Source organism: Myxine glutinosa, chromosome 1, assembly GCF_964187855.1.
Source record: "Myxine glutinosa chromosome 1, kmMyxGlut1.1, whole genome shotgun sequence".
In the NCBI taxonomy this organism is placed as follows: domain Eukaryota; kingdom Metazoa; phylum Chordata; class Myxini; order Myxiniformes; family Myxinidae; genus Myxine; species Myxine glutinosa.
The window spans coordinates 246,337,433-246,357,800 of NC_136261.1; the positions used below are offsets into that span (position 1 = coordinate 246,337,433).

Sequence of the window (20,368 nt, forward strand, 5' to 3'; positions counted from 1 at the left end):
CTCCCCTTAGTACGTCGACAAACACGGCATCCGCAACAATATATATATATGTGCATATATATATGTGTATGTATATGTGTATATATATATATATGTGTATATGTGTATATATATGTATATGTGTCAAATGCTGTTTTTGGTTTTCGCCAAACATGTCTTCTGCTACTGTGGCCAAATAGCTCTACCTTTCACTCACCTGTCCAGAGCACATTGTTCCAGAAGTGCTGGTCTTTCCCTAGGTGTTCATTGGCAAACTTTAGTCTTGCCCTGATGTTCTTTCTGGACAGCAAAGGTTTCCTTCTGACACACCTCCCATGTAGATCAAATTTGTGCAGCCTCTTCCTAATGGTAGACTCGTGCACTTTGACATCAACAGTAGCAAGAGCTACCTGTAGGTCCCATGATGACATTCTGGGGTTCTTGGAAACTTCTTTCAGTATCTTGCGGTCTGCTCTCGGGCTGAACTTGCTGGGGCGGCCTGTCCTGAACAAGTTGGCAGTTGTTTGGAATCTTCTCCACTTGTAGATGATCTTCCGGATAGTCGAATGATTGATTTCAAATTGTTTGGAGATCTTTTTAAATCCCTTCCCAGACTCGTAGGCATTTATAACCTTCTTTCTGAAGGCCTCAGAGAGCTCTTTTGATCTAGGCATGGTGACGCCGCACACTTCAACAACAAAGAGCAAACCAAACTAAATGTCTGAGGTTTAAATAAGACAGGTTCCTCCAAGATCCTCTCGAACGATGTTCTAATCATTTGCACCTGATCTGGTGCACCTGATTCTAATTTTAGGTATTTGAAGTAGTGATAAATGTAGGGGTGTACTTACTTTTTCCACATGTGAAATTTGCATTTATGTTTATTTAAATTATACAATGGACTACAAAATGTAAATGTTTCGTGATATTTGTTATGTTATATCACCTTTATCTATCAATATTGTTGAAATGAAGATCAAATACCTGTATATTGAAATATGTTGAAAAAGTCAAAACTTTACATGGGGTGTACTTACTTTTTCACATGACTGTATATACATCCTTCTAATCCCCCATGCATCTCGTTGCTGAATAATTTATTTTTAACCTGGTCGAGCATCATCGCTCCGACTACTGTCTGTTGTAGTTTTCGGTATTCTGTATGTCTGTGGTAGTTTTCGATCCGTATTCGAATACACTGTTGCATATACCAATCTATAAAGGGATTTTCCAAAGAGAACAACAAAGCACTTGTGAGTAATTTTATCCTTGCTATCCCGCTTGTGTACCCAGCCAAGTTTGTTTATGCATACTCCTTGCTAGTTTTGTAAACATAAAGTCGTGCCAAGTTTATATGCTATCATATACTGTATTTATCATTTCAGTAACACGATGCCCTTTCCTTGAAATGCAGACATTGAGGACATGTATTTGGCGAAACACCTTTTATCGACATGGAATGAATTGTCAAAAATTACAATTGAGCTTTCACACCTGCACGACCTGGATCTGAGGTAAGGTAATTAACTTGCAGCATTTAAATTTGTCACTGTTGTTGTTAACGCCACTAGATCTTTGTAAATTATAATGGATAAAAGGAAAATGCCACTTTTATTTCTCTCAATATTATTGACACTGGTGGAGTACCCGTCCTATGGGTGATCTTGGTCCAAGCATACAACAGTTATTCTTGCACATACCTTTATTTGGACAATGCCAAGGCAACTGACAGTTCCCTAAATCGCTCCCGAAAATTAAAAAAAATAACCTGGGTTAAGTGCATGAAGAAAAAGCATGCCACTGCTGATAATTCAAAACCCCCTCACTGCACTGGAAAACGTGGGGACAGGAATGCTGCACTGTAAAGGGTGAGGAATGTAATACCTTCTCCCACCTAAAGGTGGCGCTACACGATACACATTTACATGGAGAATTTGTGTCGTCCCCTCAATCTCCGTTTATCTCCCCCCCCTCTCCGCCCCCCCCCCCGAGACCACCAGCAAATATATATATTTTAAACATCCCTTTACACTAATTGGGCTCATGCTGATCCTATTTCGCAAGTCTGGATGTAGTTGGCCCAGAAATGTACAAGTAGTAGCATCACAAACAAACAAACAAACGCCGGTCCGTAAATTATAGTAAGAATTACCAAAAATGATTAATTGACTCCCTATTCAGGATAATACCTGAAATATATATTTGGGGTTTGTCGATAATGTTGGCCTCTGAGGTGTCATTGAAGTATTTACTATCAATTTTGCTCCATTTATATTACAAGTCCTAATAGGACGGTGCAGAGATAGTCCACTTGCGTTTGAGCTGTCAAGTCTGGATCCTATCCCGACTATATACTGTCAGATTGGTGATTCACAGACAGGGCGGTCACACCACAAAATTTGACGTCCTTCTGATGGATATTAAGCTGGCTGTCCCATCTGCTAGCATAATTAGGTCGGCATTACATATCCCACAGGGTCTTTCGAAAGATGAATAGGTGAGTTATTATTGGAAACATGAATAAATTGCAAATCCCTGCACCTTCAATTGAACGTGAGGCCTTTCCAGCCAAGTCATGAAAGATTTTGGCAAAACTTCCCCTACAGGTGGTTTTTCTGTCTTCTACCACCTCCTTCTGGTCTTGCATCCTTTGCTCTTTCGTTCTTTGCCCCCCTCCCACCCCCCCCCCCTGGTTTCTGCAGGGCTCAAATGGTCCACCATCAACCCCCATCTGGTGAAACTACGTAAATCCAGGATCACTGCTCACCTCCACTCATTTGTTCCTATTTTTTCCCGCCTGTGCAATCCACTTCCTCATCCTCTTCAATCGCATTCTTCCCTCCAGGTCTTCAAGACAGCTGTTCATCACAAACCCAGATCATCCCCAATCCAAAACAATAAACCTTTCTACCCTCGGCGCTCCCCCCTAACCCCTCCAAAAAAAATCCCTCCTCCTTCCAATTTTACAGTTTTCCCTCCATGGAGTTTCCTTCTGTATCCATCTTGTCCACCTGAATATATATTGTTGCGGATCTCCCGAAGCCCGTCGACGTACAGAGGTGGGGTTAAACCCCTTTTCCCCATCGGGTCTTCGAGTCCACGAGGCCGAGTCGCCACCCCCGCAGCGAGCGCTGGAAAGGGTATCGGGTCGACTCCACACGTACCTTCGGTACCCACGCTGCCACGAAAACTGGGATCGGACCTCGCACAAGCCACGCTAATCGAGTACGCCGAGCGGTTTGCGTATCACGTGACTCGTGCCCTTACTTTTATTGAACCCGATTCGAGCGGTTTTGTTTGTGCGATGCTGAGCCAATAGTGAAATGACGGGAACGATCAAATAGAAGGAAGAACAGGTTTATTTACAGTTATACAGGGCAAAGAGACACAGAGCAGGCTTAAGCAGTCTTAACAAAGCCCAGACAAAGGGCCCACTCACTCACGCAGGGAAAAGAAGGAAGGACAGTTCGTGCTCCAAACGCGCCTGGGCACCGGTCGTTCCGGGACAGCTCGCCGGGCGTGGCCCTCCGATGTTCACGGCATGTACGCAGGGAGCCCAGGCAGGAGGGTCGTCGGTGCAGGTGGCTCCGGAATGGATAGTCTCCACAAGCGCGATTAATACAGACAGCAGCAGAGCGCAGGGCACGGGGAGAGTTCGTGTACAGCGGCTATAACAAGCAAGGCACTTTACTCGTGCTGCAACAATGTCTCTTTCTCACTGCTCAATCACCACGCTCTCAAAACCACGAACTCGGGCACGAACCAACTCTCAAGCTCTGTCTCGTTCACTGGGGCACTCCCTCTCCGACTGAGGCGGGGGGCCCGGGGCAGGGTTTTATGGCCCCGCCCCAGAGTCTTACCCGAATGTTCCAAGCCCCTCCTCTCGTTGCCGTTGTGAGCCACTCCCCTTGGGCTCAGATTGGCTGCTCGTGGCTTACTGGGCACTCTCCCCTGCAGCTCCTCCCTTCGGCCTTGCCAGACTTGTTCCAGGCCTAGCACGTGGCATTCCAGCCCAAAAGCACACCTAACTCACTGGCCTGCTCAACGCAAACTAACACAGGAAAGGAGACTACGCTTACATTTACTAAGAAATAACTGAACTAAAGCGAGGCTACATGTTGTGGTGCAACTACCTACGAGGCGGGGTCATCCTTTATTCACAAAACCGCAACAATATATATATATATATATATATATATATATATATGTATATATATATATATACATACACACACACACACACACACACACACACACACACACACACACACACACACACACACACACACACTACATGACCAAAAGTATGCGGACGCCTGAACATCGAACGTCTCACTCTTCTGGGAAGGCTTTCCACGAGTTGTTGGAACATTACAATGTTGGAACATTGTATATATCAAGTTCACATTTGAAAGTATATAACTCTAACATTGCAGACAGGTTGGTGGCCTCTCTGTATTCTACCGCCTCCGTTATGGTCTTGCACCCTCTGCCCTTTGTTGACTCTGTCCCGCCAAGGTTCTTGCAGGGTGCACACGGTCTGCCATGAACCTTCTTGGTAAATCCCAAAAATCCAGGATCACTGCTCACCTCCACTCATTTGTTCCTCTTTTCACTCACCTGTGGAACAAACTTCCCGAGTTTGTTCAGTCCCATTCTTCCCTCCATGGCTTTAAGACAGCTGTTCAGCACTACCTCGGGTAATCATACCACATCCATTACTCATGATGTCTTCTACCACAAATTCCCCCATTTGCAAGCACTCCCTTTTTCCAGGCTATTGTGATTTTTTCCCCCTCTCTCTCGCACCTTTTTGATTGTTAGTTGTCGGTCGGTTTGTTCCTTTTCTGTTTCATACAGCTTGTGTGCAGCTTGTTCTTCACCTCCGTGTGTCCTTCTCCTATTCCCTTGATCTCACTCTCATTTCCACTCTGCTTTTGGTGATTCCCCCTTTCCATTTTGGGGTGCTTCTCAAGCCATATTTTATTGTTTGGATTCTAGGTCAAAACAGTGAATTTGTATTTAATCCTGACTTTCATCACCTATCATTATATATACTGTATTTCAATAAATTTTATTACTACTCTTTTTTAAAGCTATTGAGTTTGAGAGATTGTTGTACATGACAGACGCCTCTCGATTGCGCATCTTTGGATCACATTTCAATGGATCATGCAAAATGTAGTTTGGGACATTTTCGTGTCAAATTATTTTACATTGCAGTCGATGCTGTTTTTTCCCCCCTCATTCCACTTGTGTACGTGACACCATTCTTCCTGATTCACCATCTTATGTCTGCAGCAAAGTGCAGTGTCGATGCTTTGATGTGTGAATGTTGAAATTCATTCTTTTTGCATTCATTTTCCATTTAAAGGCCTCAAAGCGAACGTAAATCAGATGTGTGAGAGGGGCACTGCGCTGCATATAGTTACGTATTCGGTCAATGTTTATTCACATTTTGAACCATTCTTTATCGATTTTTATTCATGTATTTGTTGTAGTATAACATTATTAAGGCTTATTTTTTAATCAGTTATAACATGCATTTTAGTAAAACAAAAACTTCAAACTATAAAGCATCTCCAAATGTAAACCCTGTCCGCATCCGCTTTGTACTCAAACTAAACCTGATTAAAACAGAAAAAAAGAGTAAACTTTATTAATTTGTTTTCCCCAAATTATAATGAAGTTGTGTTGATCATTTCAAAAGCTCAAATGGTTAAAAAGTTATGGCCTGGACAAACAAACTGAAGCTAAAATGGTGAATAAATAAACATGGAAGCAATAAATAAATAAATTAATAAAATATATATATATATATATATATATATATACACACAGATCTGGCCATCTCACGCTGATGTGCGGCTGCCGGGCTGTTAAGGCCCATATGTTCCTACTGTGACTTTGCCCTTTGTCATTTTGACCCAATTATTAATTAGTGTTCTCCATATTCTCATAATATTGAGTTGAAAATTGGATGACCAAAGCTGAAATGGTAAAAAGTTATGCCATGGACACACACACACACACACACACACACACACACACACACACACACACCCTGTCTCCCGCTTTGCATCTGCATTGTTTATCAGCCAATCACACAATCTGGCGGAACACAACTATGCTGTTGAATACTCTCCAACTGTACTTTATTCCAAATGTGTGTTTTTGTGCAGTGAAAATAGGCTGCAAATTCCGGACAATCCAAGCGCCCTGGCCAATGCCTTCAGCAACTTGAGATTGCTGATTTTGAACAAATGTGCAATTTCTTGGCATCAGGTAAGCAAGTGAGATGGTTTGCGATTATGGGAAGCCTTAATTATGGGAGTGCTGGTCTCAATATTTTAGTTTGGTTACAGTAGCAGAAAGGGATTCTACATAGGCCATGCTAAATGTTTTAGAACCATTCTACCCACAGATATGTGGGCCGATTCAAAAGTTTTGTGTATAACCTTGCCGTGGTCAGCTGCCCATAGCTTTTCATATGTCATCGTGCTGAGTCGTAATATCAACCTTCCTCACTAGGTGACAGTAATTGTTCAGTTGGCAGGTGCTGATGACAATTGTGTCTGAGCAATGAAGTAAGACACATTTTGAGAGATTATTTAATGTAGGAACTTACTGTACATGTCATGTTCTGGTTCCAGGGGAGAATCATAAGCTTTGAGGGGCCATTCCCATTTGTGTGAAACCTTAACGGGGAACCCAAATGCTCAGACCACCTCAATGCCAATATATCCCTTGATACCATACAAAATAGATATGATGCGTCTTTTTTCCGATTTGCGATTTATAAAGTCGGTAATTTTGCAATTAAAAGTCAAAATCTTCTTCTCCTTCATGATTATCCATGACGTCACCCCATGAGGTCGACCATCACTTCTTTATTGTTTTTGGGTGACATCGCGGTATGATTTAACTCCAACGGCGATTAATTTGTGAATTTCTACAAATATGCCGGGTCGATACATCCTTGGTGGTTGTAGTAATACAAACCGAGACGGCTTAATGCTACATCACTGGCTGAAAGATCCAAAGGTTGCCAGAAATTGGAGGTTTGTCCGAAATACCTGAATGTGGATTTAGGCCTACAAGATGTTCACTTTTATGCTCGGAATATTTTAGAGAGCACCGTTTTGAAACAACAGGGATGGCTAGATGTTGTGGTTATCGGCCACGACTGAGAGAGGATGCCGCCCTGAGAATTATGAAACAGCCATTGCTCGAAACTGTAAGACCCCCATCAACCGCCACGCTAGCTAGCGAATACCCACGACCACCCCCCTCCGCAATCCCCCCACAATCCCAATCCACTGCAGCATGACATCTACATGGCACGAAACAGCACAGGAATAATACAACTAAAATTTCAATTAACACAAAACCCCTGATAAACCGTCAATTGAACAGAAAAAGAAGACCTACCAATCTGTAGTGAACATGCGACCGGCAGTTTCATCCGCACTACTAACACCGACATCTTCACGAACAACATCTTCGTCTGAATCGCTCGCATAAGGCTCAAAACGATATGGCTCCATAATTCCCTTAAAAGCATTTCCATCACTTATTTTGTCTCCAATAGTTTCTTCACAATCCTACGGATCAGTTTCAACATACTGAATACCTTTAGAGTTGCTAATGATAGTGGAATCTCTATCGGAATCTGAGCTCGACATGCATGCTGTCGATGTAAAACTGCCTTTTGAATCAAGGGGAGCTCATCATGTGACGTCGCTGGCAAAATCGTAAATCGATACTCTAGAGCTTTTTGGCAAAACACTGTGATTGGAAAAAAAAATTGAAATATTTATTCCCTTCAAATTAGACCGTGATTAATGATTTTCAATGGTTTTCAGAAAAAAATAATTGCGTTTGAGGTCCTCTTTAATCTTGTCGTGATGATGTTGAAGACTCTGCATTGAAGGCCAATCAACCACAATGACGAAAGGGTATTTTTTTTTTTTTTTTTTTTTTTTTTTTTGTATACAAGATCGAGGCTCGTGAAAGAGCGAACATTAATCACACAGAAAGACAAACCGACACATAAAACATATAACATCGGGAGCGGTAGACAAGATGGGGAGAGAGGGGGAAGGACACAAACACAACATTTGAGAGCAGGGACCGAGAGACATGGAGACATCGAGAGATCTGAGAGAGGGCGAGGGCTTTGGGGGGGGGGGGCATGGGAAGGGGGCGGTGGGAGAGGTATAAAACATATGGACACTGCCAGGACTTCCAGGAAAGAAGTTGGAATTTCAAACAAGGTGGATCTGGGGTGAATTAGCGGGGGTAGAAAAGATCAAGGTTTTGGATGGGGGAAGATAAGAGATGGTGGTGAACAGCTGTTTTAAAGACCTGGAGGGAGGAGTGGGATTGAAGGGAGTGAGGGAGTTTGTTCCAGAGGCGGGAGAAAAGAGGAATGAAAGAGTGAAGGTGAGCAGGGAGCCGAGATTTCGGCAGTTTAACCATCAGAGGGTTGCTGGCAGATCTTGTGCGACCTGTAGGAATATTTGGGGGACAGAGCACAGAGAGAGCTGGGGGTGCAAGGCCGGAGAGGAGTCGGTAGAAGACAGAAAGACCACCTACCTGCCTGCGGTGAGTGAGTGAAAGAATGTTGACGGTATGTTCAGGTATGTTCAGAATGTTGACGCCATTCTGCAGCGGAACATAAGCATCACCTGTACTAATATTGCACAGTAAGCAGGCATTTCCAAGCGCATTTTATAAGATAACCCCCAAAAAAACAAACTTGGAAAGAAGAATTGTGCCCGATAATGATCTTCTGTCCACCTATTTGCACGGCTCATCTGCAGCATTTGCAACTCGATGGCGACATGGTCCTGGAACGCATCCTGAGGGTGCATGTAACATGAGTGAATCAATTTAATCTATAATTGGAAGTAAACGACTGAATGGTAGTCGTTACAGTGACCAATAACGAATGGTTTGTCACAGCCACAGAATGGTTTGTTACAGTTGAAATGGTTTAAAATAACGATTTATTTTCATCATAAATAAACATGAGTTCCCTTACAAGGAACTTCAGTGCAGAAAGAGGCTATGAGGCCCATCAAAGCCTGTGCTATGATTGCCAACTGATGGTTGTTTGTCTGTGCTTTATCCTTTTAAATGCTGAGCGTCAAACAAGGAAGCAGCACGTACTGTTTTTCGGTCTTTGGTATCACTTGGCCGAGGTTCGAGCCACTGCCCTCCCAGACTCAATGGACGCTCTAACTATAATGCCCCTGAGTCTGGTTCATGATGATGATGTGTCCACTTCTGCTGCTGCTACCATATTTGGCTTGCCACAACACCAGTGCAAGTGCATTGAACTTCACGGTGATATGTGGAATAGTAGAATGTGCTGCTTTCCTTTCCCCTTTGCCAGTGCTCATTTTTTTAGACTTCTTTTTTAATGCACAATACTTTTGAAAGGACCCTCGAATATGTTTCACTCTTCTTTTCGTTTTTTGCATGTGTATGTGTTACAAGCCGCCACCCAGCTGGGTGGGTGAGCCTTTCCCGGTGGTGGTTTTGAGACGTGTTGTACATTGAAAGGCTATGGAGGTTTTGGCCTTGTGGTGGTTTCCTTTTGCCTGTGGGTGGTGGCAGCATTGTCTGACCAATTTACTGACCCCACATCCCAATTTACACTTCAAAACGGCCAAACTTCGTCAAGGCCAACATGTGGTAGCTTAAAACCTTGCCCAGATTCTGAAGTATCTACACCCAAAATTTGAGGCCTCCAAGTGTTATGGTTCGGCCATGAAAGAATAACGTACAAATACTTGAAAATATTGATATATATGGGCGTGTAGAAGTCAATGTGCAGCTATTGCATTTATGAGGCATACTGGAATGTGCGTGAGGAATTGTTCAGGGCCCAATATTCCCTGTATTTGCATATGCAATAAATGGATGATCCTTTACTTTTTACTTATGGAACTGTATTTAATATCGCATCACTGAAAGGTTATCATGTTTTCAGTGTGATATAAATTGAGATCCATTTTGGGATTTTCTTAGTCATTGTTGCTTGAGTTTTTAATGGAGCGTTGTTTTTGTTTAGATCCTGCAGTGTGCCCCCATGTGGCCAGTCCTGGAGGAGCTCAACATTCGCTGTAATGGCATCTCCACCTTATCCAGGTTTGATAAACAGTTTAATTGGTTAGACAATACCAAAAGAGGCATTTCTTATGGTTTTGCAGTTGCACAAAATATAAATAAATCAACTTATTGAATTGCAAATTCTCAAAACAAGTGTGATGAAAATGGTGATTGGTGTACTGTATATTTCGTTTTAGTGATATCTGATTAAATATGTCATGATGATGCCATGCATGCTTACCTCTGAGCTGTCTAGCCTGGGTTTGAATGTCGGCCCAGATACAAACTCATCCTGGAGTTTTCCAGCCACAGACGAAGCATCCGCATTTGTGACATTCCATGGATGGATGATAACATTACTTTGTGGGCATTAAATATCTGACGGTGTCCTTTGCGAAGAGTAGGCGAGCTATCACCGGCACCATGAACAAATTCCAAATTTCTGCCATTACGTACTTTGTCAAACCTGGTTCATTTCTGCCGTTACGTACTTTGTCGAACAAATTCCAAATTTCTGCCATTATGTACTTTGTCGAACCTGGTTCATGAAAGAAATGTGCCAAAAACGAGAAGGTGCAAATACGTCCGTTAAATAACTAAAAAAAAAAAATCAACCGGACTTGGTGATGTAATGGTGAGAGCGTCTGCTATGAATCTTGGAGGTCAGTGGTTCGAACCCCAGCCGAGTCATACCAAAGAGATCAAAATGATACGTACTACTTTCTTACTTGATGTTCATCATTTCAAAGGATAGAGCATGGACAAACAACCATAGGATTTGGGTGGCAATCAGAGCACAGGCTTTGATGGGCGTAATGTCCTCCTCCTGCGTTGGGGTTTCTTTTAAGGGATCTTGTATAATAATATTTATAGTAGAACCTAGTGGATATGTAAATGAAAGGAGGACACTGGAATGATATCTTATTCACAGTATTAATAAAAGACCTCAAATTTTGTGTTGGAAGTAAAGCTCAATATAGGAAGTGTTGATAATTGCCAGCAATTTTGCTCAGGCCAGATGGTGTCTTGCTGACATTGAAATGCCTTAAGCTGGGAGATAATAAGCTGACCAGCAATGAAGATCTTCTGCACTTGTCATATCTCCCTTGGTGAGTCTCTTCAAAGATGAACCTCATTGGAAAAATGTTCAGTTATCTGGGCAGCTGGATGATTCCCATGACCTTGCATACTAAACCATTCATTTGTTGTTTTTTTGGCCTGTTGTATCCTTAGCGTTAACATTTGTAGTTTGATAATGTCTGCAATAAACTCTATTCACTGTTTTTTTCCCCTTCATGACAGCCTTGAGGTACTCTACCTTGATGACAATTGTCTGACGGACATAGCATTTCCTGATGTTGTGGCAGGTTCGTATGTCCACAACATTTGATGGTTCCTTGCTCATCATTTTTACCTGCAGACACCTTTGGAGTGTTTTGCTGCTGCTTTGTCTTTTCCATGTTAGCCTGGTGTTGGCTTAGCGGTTAGGGTACTGGCTTGGGATCTTAGGATCCTGAGTTCGAATCCCAGTTGATTACTGAATTAAGGCCAGGTGGGTTGACTCAGCCTGTCATCCTTCTGAGGTTGGCAAATTGTGTACCAGCTTGCTAGGATGAATGTGCCGGTGTGTGCCCCGGTTTAGAATAGGTACAATGTATCGTGTCGTAAGAGGCGACTAAAGGGTTTTTTTTCTGGGTTTTTTTGGTATACTGAATCGAGGCTCGTGAAAGAGCTAACATTTACTTCACAAACAAATCAACCAGACAAACAAAATACCCAAAAAGAGGGAGCGGAAGACAAGATGGGGAGAGAAGGGGAGGCACACAAACACAACATCCGAGAGCAGGGAGATGTGTGGAAGGGAGAGGGCCCGGGGGAAGGAGGCATGGGAAGGGGGGGGGGGGGGGGGAGGGAGAAGTATAAAACACAAGGACACCAAGGACTTCCTGGACAGAAGTTGGTATTTCAAGAAATTAGCGGGGGTAGAAAAGATCAAGGTTTTGGATGGGGGAAGATAAGAGATTGTGGTGAACAGCTGTTTTAAAGATTTGGAGGGTGGAGTGGGATTGAAGAGAGTGAGGGAGTTTGTTCCAGAGGCGGGAGAAAAGAGGAATGAAGCAGTGAAGGTGAGCAGAGAGTCTTGATTTTGGCAGTTTAACCATAAGAGGGTTGCAGGCAGATCTTGTGCGACCTGTAGGAATATTTGCGGGACAGAGCCCAGAGAGAGCTGGGGGGGGCAAGGCCAGAGAGGAGTCGGTAGAAGACGGAAAGGCCACCAACCTGCCTGCGGTGAGTGAGTGAGAGGCCCTTGGAGTTAGCTTCATCGCGGGAGATTCCAATGATTCTGAATGCTTTGGTTTCAACAGAGTGAAGGCGAGCTAGGTGTGAGGCAGGAGCACCAGCCCAGAGGGGAGAGCAGTATTCCATTGAGCTGCGGATGAAAGCCTTGTATGTGGTGAGGAGCTCAGGTGTGCCAAGGAAGGACTTCGCACGACGGAGGATGCCCAGTCGGCGACTGGCTTTGGAGGCCAGATTTGAAATGTGGTTTTCCCAGGAAAGATCATGGCAAATAGTGAGACCCAAAAGCTTGAGTGACAGAACTTCTTGGAGAGGATTATTCAGAAAGTGGATGGGAGGGTTGTCCAGTCTGTCTTTTCGGAGAGACATCGTAAGAGTGTGAGATTTATCAGGATTGAAAGACATGTTCCATTTGTTTGCCCAGTCTGTGATTTTGTCCAGGTCTGCAGAGAGTGAGGAGGCTGCAGACTGCCGATCTGAGGGATGAGGAATGGAGCGACAGAGAGTAGAGTCGTCAGCAAAGAGATAGAGAGGATTTTCAAGAGAGTCAGAGAGATCATTGATGAAGACCAGAAAAAGCACAGGGCCCAGAACACTACCTTGGGGAACTCCAGCCTGAACAGGAAGAGGAGATGAGAGAAACCCATTCAGGGCCACACGTTGACTATGACCAGAGAGGAAGTCCGCCAGCCATGCGTGGAGATTTCCATGGATACCAAAGGAGGAGAGTTTGGTGAGCAGAGCAGGGTGCCAGACCATATCGAAGGCACATGAAATGTCAAGGTCAGCTCTAATTTCCTGTTTGGCGTTGAGGACCTCCATCCATTGTTGAGATAGCAGAAGCAGCATGTCCAGAGTAGAGTGACCAGGTCTGAAACCAAATTGATGATCAGAGATCAAGCCATTGGAGAAGAGGAAAGATTTCATATCTGAAGCAATGATGGATTCCATGACTTTGCTGATAATTGGGAGAAGGCTGATTGGTCTGTAGTTGCTAGGATCTGTTTTTGCACCTTTTTTGTGCAAAGCGGTGATGTTGGCTGATTTCCAAGCAGATGGCAGATGACATTGAGCAAAATAGAGGGTGAAGAGAACAGAAAGAGGGAGTGAAAGAGCGGAAGAACATGATTTTAGGACCCGTGGGCTGATGCCGTCAGGACCAGTTGCAAAATCAGAGACGAGGGTTGACAGAAACTTTTCCACCTTGTCAGGAGGAAAGGACACAGAGTCCAGGAGCAGCTGGGTACGACTGGGTACGGTGGGTACAGAGAGGGATGGGTTTTGGACACAAGATTTAGAGGCAAACACAGAGTTGAGGCATTCAGCTTTTTCACGTGCGGAGTCAGCCGTTAAGCCGTTTGAGGTGAGGGAGGGGATGGAGGGGGAACAAACACCAGAAACAGATTTGACCAGACGCCACCAGGATTTGGAAGAGGGAGACAGATAAGAGAGTTCGGTCTTGAGAACGGTGAGATATTGTTTCCTGGCTCTCATGTTTTCATGTTTCCTGGCTCTCATGCTTCATGCAGTTTTGCCCCCTGCATGAAAAGCAGCCCAAACGGTCACCCCACCACCTCCAGCTTGGACTCTTGGCACTATACAATCTTCGTTGTAGGCTTCATGCACTTGTCTGCGCACTCGGACGCGGCCATCTTGACGATAGACCAGAAATCTAGACTCGTCACTGAAGATCACGTGATTCCAGTGTCCTGGCTGCCATTGACGGTGCTCTCTGGCCCACTGCAATCGGCGCTGGCGGTGTTGTCTGGTCAGACCTGGCTTTCTCAGGGGATGCCTGGCACGATAGCCTGCTTGAACCAGTCGTTGGTCGACTAGCCTTCTGGATACAGGCACATTTGTCAGTTGCTGCCACTCAGCCCTAAGCTGATTTGCTGACTTGGTACGGCCATTGCGGACTAACCGGTGCAGCTGGCGATCATCCCTCCTTGTGGTTCTGCGGGGACGTCCTGGCCTCGGTATTGGAGTAGGGACACCCCTCTGAGCATTTCGTTTCAGGATCTTTGACACCTGACCTTGAGTGATGCCATACTGCGAAGGGATAGCACGCTGTTCCATGCCGGAATTTCGTAAAGCCACCACTAAATGACAAGCAGCATTGTCGAGTTGACGGACCATCTCCAGGGGAAGCGGCAATAACTTTTGTAGACGTGCAGCAGTTGTTTTCCACTAATACAGAACGCAACAACCCTTGCATACCTGATTGTGAAGCCAATTGTCAAATGTACCTGTCCGTACATTTTGTCACGCCACCTGTGATATAATCCTGTTATTGACTTCTTGCTGCGAAAGACAATCAGTGACATGGTTCTTTCAACAAATAAATCACCGAAGCGTAAAAGAAACTCACCGGATTGATATACCGAGTTCAGAAATTAAACCCAAGTCAAGAAAAAAAAAATATTCCATATTAAATGCCAAGTCTGTATATATATATTGTTGTGGATATGAGAATTGTGTTTTTTATGGTGTAGTAAATGGTAAAATATCACCCTCCCTCCTCCAGTTGTGTATAAAGGTCAAAAGGGCGTCCCTTAATTAGGTCATATACAATCACGTTAGCCAATCATAGATTTCCTCCTTGTTGACAGTTATTTCCTTATTCTATGTAGGTTTAGTCTAGTAGGAAGACTAGGTCCCCCTGCACCCCCCGGAGATATACTTCTAATCAGTGTTTCTAGATTGGAAAAAATGTGTAGAAAATGACTAGCTATGGCCCCAAGCTGAAAAAATGTCCCACATACCATTTTTATGCAAATTACTGCTGCCATTATCAAAAAAAGACTAGGTCCCCCTGCACCCCCCGGAGATATACTTCTAATCAGTGTTTCTAGATTGGACAAAATGTGTAGAAAATGACTAGCTATGGCCCCAAGCTGAAAAAATGTCCCACATACCATTTTTATGCAAATTACTGCTGCCATTATCAAAAAAACGATTTTTGACATATCTCAGCCAATATTGCAGATAATTGAAAAATGAAGGTGTCTAGACCCATGTTTTGAAGGGCATAGATCATGATAGAACTATTCATAACATGATTACATGTGTCTATGGTATACTAGTATGCTAATTAGTGCTTTATTTACAAAATAATCACAGTTTTACGAAATAATAGACTCATATTAAGGTCCGTCTACACAGACGTTAACACAAAGTTTTATTTTCTAAATATTTCTATTTTGACAGTTGTAATATTTAGAAAAATAAAACTTTGTGTTAACGTCTGTGTAGACGGACCTTAATATGAGTCTATTATTTCGTAAAACTGTGATTATTTTGTAAATAAAGCACTAATTAGCATACTAGTATACCATAGACACATGTAATCATGTTATGAATAGTTCTATCATGATCTATGCCCTTCAAAACATGGGTCTAGACACCTTCATTTTTCAATTATCTGCAATATTGGCTGAGATATGTCAAAAATCGTTTTTTTGATAATGGCAGCAGTAATTTGCATAAAAATGGTATGTGGGACATTTTTTCAGCTTGGGGCCATAGCTAGTCATTTTCTACACATTTTGTCCAATCTAGAAACACTGATTAGAAGTATATCTCGGGGGGTGCAGGGGGACCTAGTCTTTTTTTGATAATGGCAGCAGTAATTTGCATAAAAATGGTATGTGGGACATTTTTTCAGCTTGGGGCCATAGCTAGTCATTTTCTACACATTTTTTCCAATCTAGAAACACTGATTAGAAGTATATCTCCGGGGGGTGCAGGGGGACCTAGTCTTCCTACTAGACTACAAGTGAAATAAGATAGATCCCCTTTCATTCCCATTCCCAAAGCCTCTATTGCCAACTGCATTCGCCGCCATTGCCCATGTGCTCCAACTCGGAGAAGAAGGGCGTGGCCCGCCCATCGTCATCAAAAGGTGGAGCCAAGAAGCCCCTACGACCAACCAAGAATGAGTGGGTATGGCTCAAGAGGGCGGGGTTATAAAACCCGTTGCATCAGCCCCGACCGAGAGTTGCGCCAGAGACGGCAGATGAGTCGAGACGAGCCCTCGGAGAGAGAAGGGAGACGTGTCCTGAGGTGAGCCAGAGAAGCAGCTTTGAACCACCGCAGCTTTGAAATCCACCATCACCAGCTTGGAGCCACGCAGCTTTGACTCCGCCAGGGTGCACATATCGCGGCAGCCCGCACGACCGCAGCTAGGGCGTTGACGGCGGCTGCTGGACGTGCCGATCGAGGAAGGGCGGCGGCTGCTGACTCCCGGGCCGACTGTGCTCCGGTTCGAGCGGAGCGTTCCTCTCCTTCCAGTCCTTCCATTCCTGCCTGCAATTTCCCCATTCGTGTGAGTTTGCTCGTAGTCTGTTTTGTGTGTCTTGTCGTGGGGTATTAATTAAGACTGAATAGGTAAGCTCGAGTTTCACTGTGTCCTTCTGGTCCGTCCCTCTTTCTGCCTTTATTTTATTATCCTTCCTTCTCCTTGGTTTCTTTTGGTTGTAAATAGTAATAAATCATATTCGTATTTCCTACCTCTTGTCTTCTTCTTTTTCACATCTGTCGTCTTTGTCTTTTCCAAATTGAATACCTGTGGCACGATTTGGCCAACATTCAGAATCGGGTTAGTCTTTGTTAACGGTTCGTGCTGCGGTTGCTAAACACCGCTCGGCAATCCATTAACATCTGTCCGCTGCACGAACGGGGCTGTGCACCGGCCTTTCCGGGGGTCGCGGTACGGCGCCAGGGACCACGTCGGTCAGCTATAGAAGAGGGGACTAATCCCCCCTCGAAGGGGAACCATAGGCCGACGTCGGGTTCCGTAACAATATATATATACATATATATATATATATATATATATATATATATATATATATATATATATATATATACAGACTTGGCATTTAATATGGAATTTTTTTTTTGTGGGGGTGAACTTACTTTTCAAGATGACTTAGAACCAAAAGTTCATTGGAATTATGTTGAAATTATTCTAGATTTTGTTAATGTGACGTTTAAAAGAAACAAAAACCACATTTGACATTTCGAAGCAAATAAATTGATCCTTTAAAGCAGGGGTGGGGAACCTTTTTCCTGTCAAGGGCCATTTCGATTTTTAGAACATCCTTCGAGGGCCATGCTAAATTATTGAATACATATATCGGACTCACCTAATGCGATGGCTGGAACTGTTTCTCTTTGGCGAGGCATTTGGTGTCAGGTGGTAGTGATGATGATGCTACTCGCAGCTGGTTTTGCAGGTTTGGGTCAGTCAGTCTTGAGCGGAACCGAGTCTTTGCAAGAGTCAATTTTGAAAAGAACTGCTCACAGCTGTAGGTCGTCCCAAACAGTGATGCAAACTTCAGTGCACGTCTCCTCAGAATGGGAAAATCCTCAGCACGTACATACAGTTTGTAGAACTCGAGCAAAGGGAGGTTGTTGTACCTAGCTTTGAGCTCGTCATTGCTTTGCAGCTCAATGATTTCGTGTTGTAGGTTGTCAGGCACATCAGCTGGTTCCACATTAAACGGCGGCGTGGCAAATATGTTCAGTTCCCTTTGTTTACTTTTCATGTCCTGGAACCTCTCTCCAAATGCCTGGAGGAGTTTTGCACACTCAGCAGCATATTCAGATGTCACAGCAGGCTTTTGTTCTTGCAGAGTGGGAAAGTGGATAGTGTTTCCCCTTTCCAGTTGCACTTGCCACAGCTTTAGTTTAGCTTCAAATGATTTCACATGTGATTGCAGAGAGCTGAGAAGTTGGTTGGGACCTTGGAGCTTGACGTTCAGCTCTGACAGGTACTTGGTAATGTCCACCATGAAGCCCAAATCACACAGCCACTTGCTATCACTGAGTTCCATGACAGGTTTCCCCTTCATCTCCATGAACTGTTTCACTTCTTCTCTCAGTGAGTAAAACCGTGTGAGCATATTTCCGCGACTCAGCCACCGCACCTCACAGTGGTAAACCAGATCTCCGTACTCTGACTCTAGTTCACTCAGTAGCTCCTTGAACTGGCGGCTGTTCAGCCCTCTGCTTTTGATGACGTTTATGGTGGAAACGACAGTTGTCATCACATTGTTGAGCTTCAGGGACTGTGCACACAGATTCTCTTGGTGTATGATACAGTGGCATACAACTAACTCACTTGGATCGAGACTGAGACGACTCATTTCTTTTTTGAACAATGCAGTCAATCCCTTTTGCACGCCAACCATGGCTGGGGCTCCATCCGTGGCCAGGCCACTTAACTTGTCAAACTGCAGTTCGAATTTGTTCATAGCCAAAACAACTTGCTCAAACAAATCCTCACCTTTGGTGGTGCCATGCATGGCTTGCAAAGACAGCAACTCCTCCCTCGTATCAAACTCAGCTGTAATCCCCCGCACAAAAATGGCTAGTTGGGCGGTGTTTGTTATGTCTGTTGTCTCATCGCAGGCCAGAGAGAAAAACTGGAAATCTCTTGCGGTGTCCTTCAGTGTTTTCTCAATATCTTGTGCCATGTCAGTAATCCGATCTGAGACAGTTCTTCGAGACAAACTGACACTTTGGAACAATTTTACTTTGTCCGGTGCGAGCAGCTCCGCAGCGGCAACAAGGCACTCCTTCACAAATTCTCCTTCTGAATGCGGCATCAGCTTCTTAGCGATTAGCTCACTCACCACAAAACTAGCATGCGTAGTGTTGTCTCGGTCAGATTGTGGTCTTATGAAGACTGCTTGTTGAGCACCAAAACTCCGCCAAAGAACGTTAACTTTATCCAAGCGCATTTGTCCTTTCAACTCGTCCAGTTTGGCATATTTTGAGCTGTAATGACACTCAAGGTTGGCCTTTTTCATCACCGAGAGCGCTTCCCGACAAACTAGGCATACTGGCTTGCCTTTTACTTCCACAAATAAATAATCGTTTGCCCATTTCTCTTGGAAAGCGCGACATTCCGCATCTACCTTTCTTTTCTTGTTAGTCGCCATGTTTGCATATACTGAATGAAATGATGACGAGATCACGCGATCACTTGACTGTCCGGAAGGTCGCATATCGCAGTTACGATTAATCGCAAATTAGTTTTAATTTGATGGCAATTATTCTGTTAGCGCCAACATATTTTGCCAACGTCAAATAAATGAATAAGTTCTCAAATGTGCCGTCCGAGGCAGCGTCTGCTCGCCACGTTCGGCATTCGTTGACTGTTACAACACGTGAAAGCTCGCTCCTCTCTGATTGGTTGAATCGTTTTTGGCCATAACTTGGTTACCCTTTGTCCGATTAATTTAAAACCTTGAAAAGCAGAGATTACTGGAATTATAGATAGATGAATTGCCTCGCGGGCTGGATCAAACGGTCTCGCGGGCCGTATACGGCCCGGAGGCCGGAGGTTCCCTACCCCAGCTTTAAAGTGATGAAAACTGATATCGAACTCAATTCACGGACAGTACTGTGTTAAACCTCTGTGCGTTTTCCAGAAGTATCTCTTTATATTGCACATTAGCCAAAAATTTTTTTTAACAAAAACAAAAGTTAAATTACGACTGGGATTACGGACAGTAAAATTACAGTTCAGTACTTCGTGTAACCCCCACAAGCATTCAGGAGAGCACGTACACGTTGAGGCATGCTGTTCATGAGATTTGCAAAGGTTTGGACAGGAATCGCTTGCCATGCAGTTACAATAGCCTGCTGCAATTCACGCACAGAGGCAGGCTGCTGGTCCAAGTTGTCGATTTGACGCGTCAATTCTGCCCACAAGTTCTCTTTCGGATTTATATCCGGGGACATGGCAGGCCACTCCATATGCTCTACACCACGGTCAGCAAGAAAGTGTTGGATCATGCGAGCACGATGAGGCCGTGCATTGTCATCTTGGAAGACAAAGTTTCCTCGAAAGGCTGCACGAACAAATGGAAGCAATGTTTCTTCCAGAATGGCCCTGTGCTTGAACTGGTTCAGGTTTCCATTCAGAACAACCAGGTCAGTTTTGCCCCCTGCATGAAAAGGA

The 20,368-nt window shown here is 44.0% G+C and overlaps 1 protein-coding gene across 3 annotated transcripts in view; it reads left to right on the plus strand.

The window, feature by feature from the left end:
• The window catches only part of TBCE (tubulin folding cofactor E), a 142,394-nt gene that overhangs the window by 78,072 nt on the left and 43,954 nt on the right, over positions 1-20,368 (plus strand). For all 3 annotated transcript variants that reach the window (XM_068129775.2, XM_078785692.1, XM_068129776.2), the window contains 5 exons: positions 1,394-1,493; positions 6,162-6,264; positions 10,061-10,137; positions 11,112-11,207; positions 11,401-11,465. In XM_068129775.2, the coding sequence (XP_067985876.1) occupies positions 1,394-1,493; positions 6,162-6,264; positions 10,061-10,137; positions 11,112-11,207; positions 11,401-11,465 (441 nt within the window). The remainder of the gene's footprint in view (positions 1-1,393; positions 1,494-6,161; positions 6,265-10,060; positions 10,138-11,111; positions 11,208-11,400; positions 11,466-20,368) is intronic.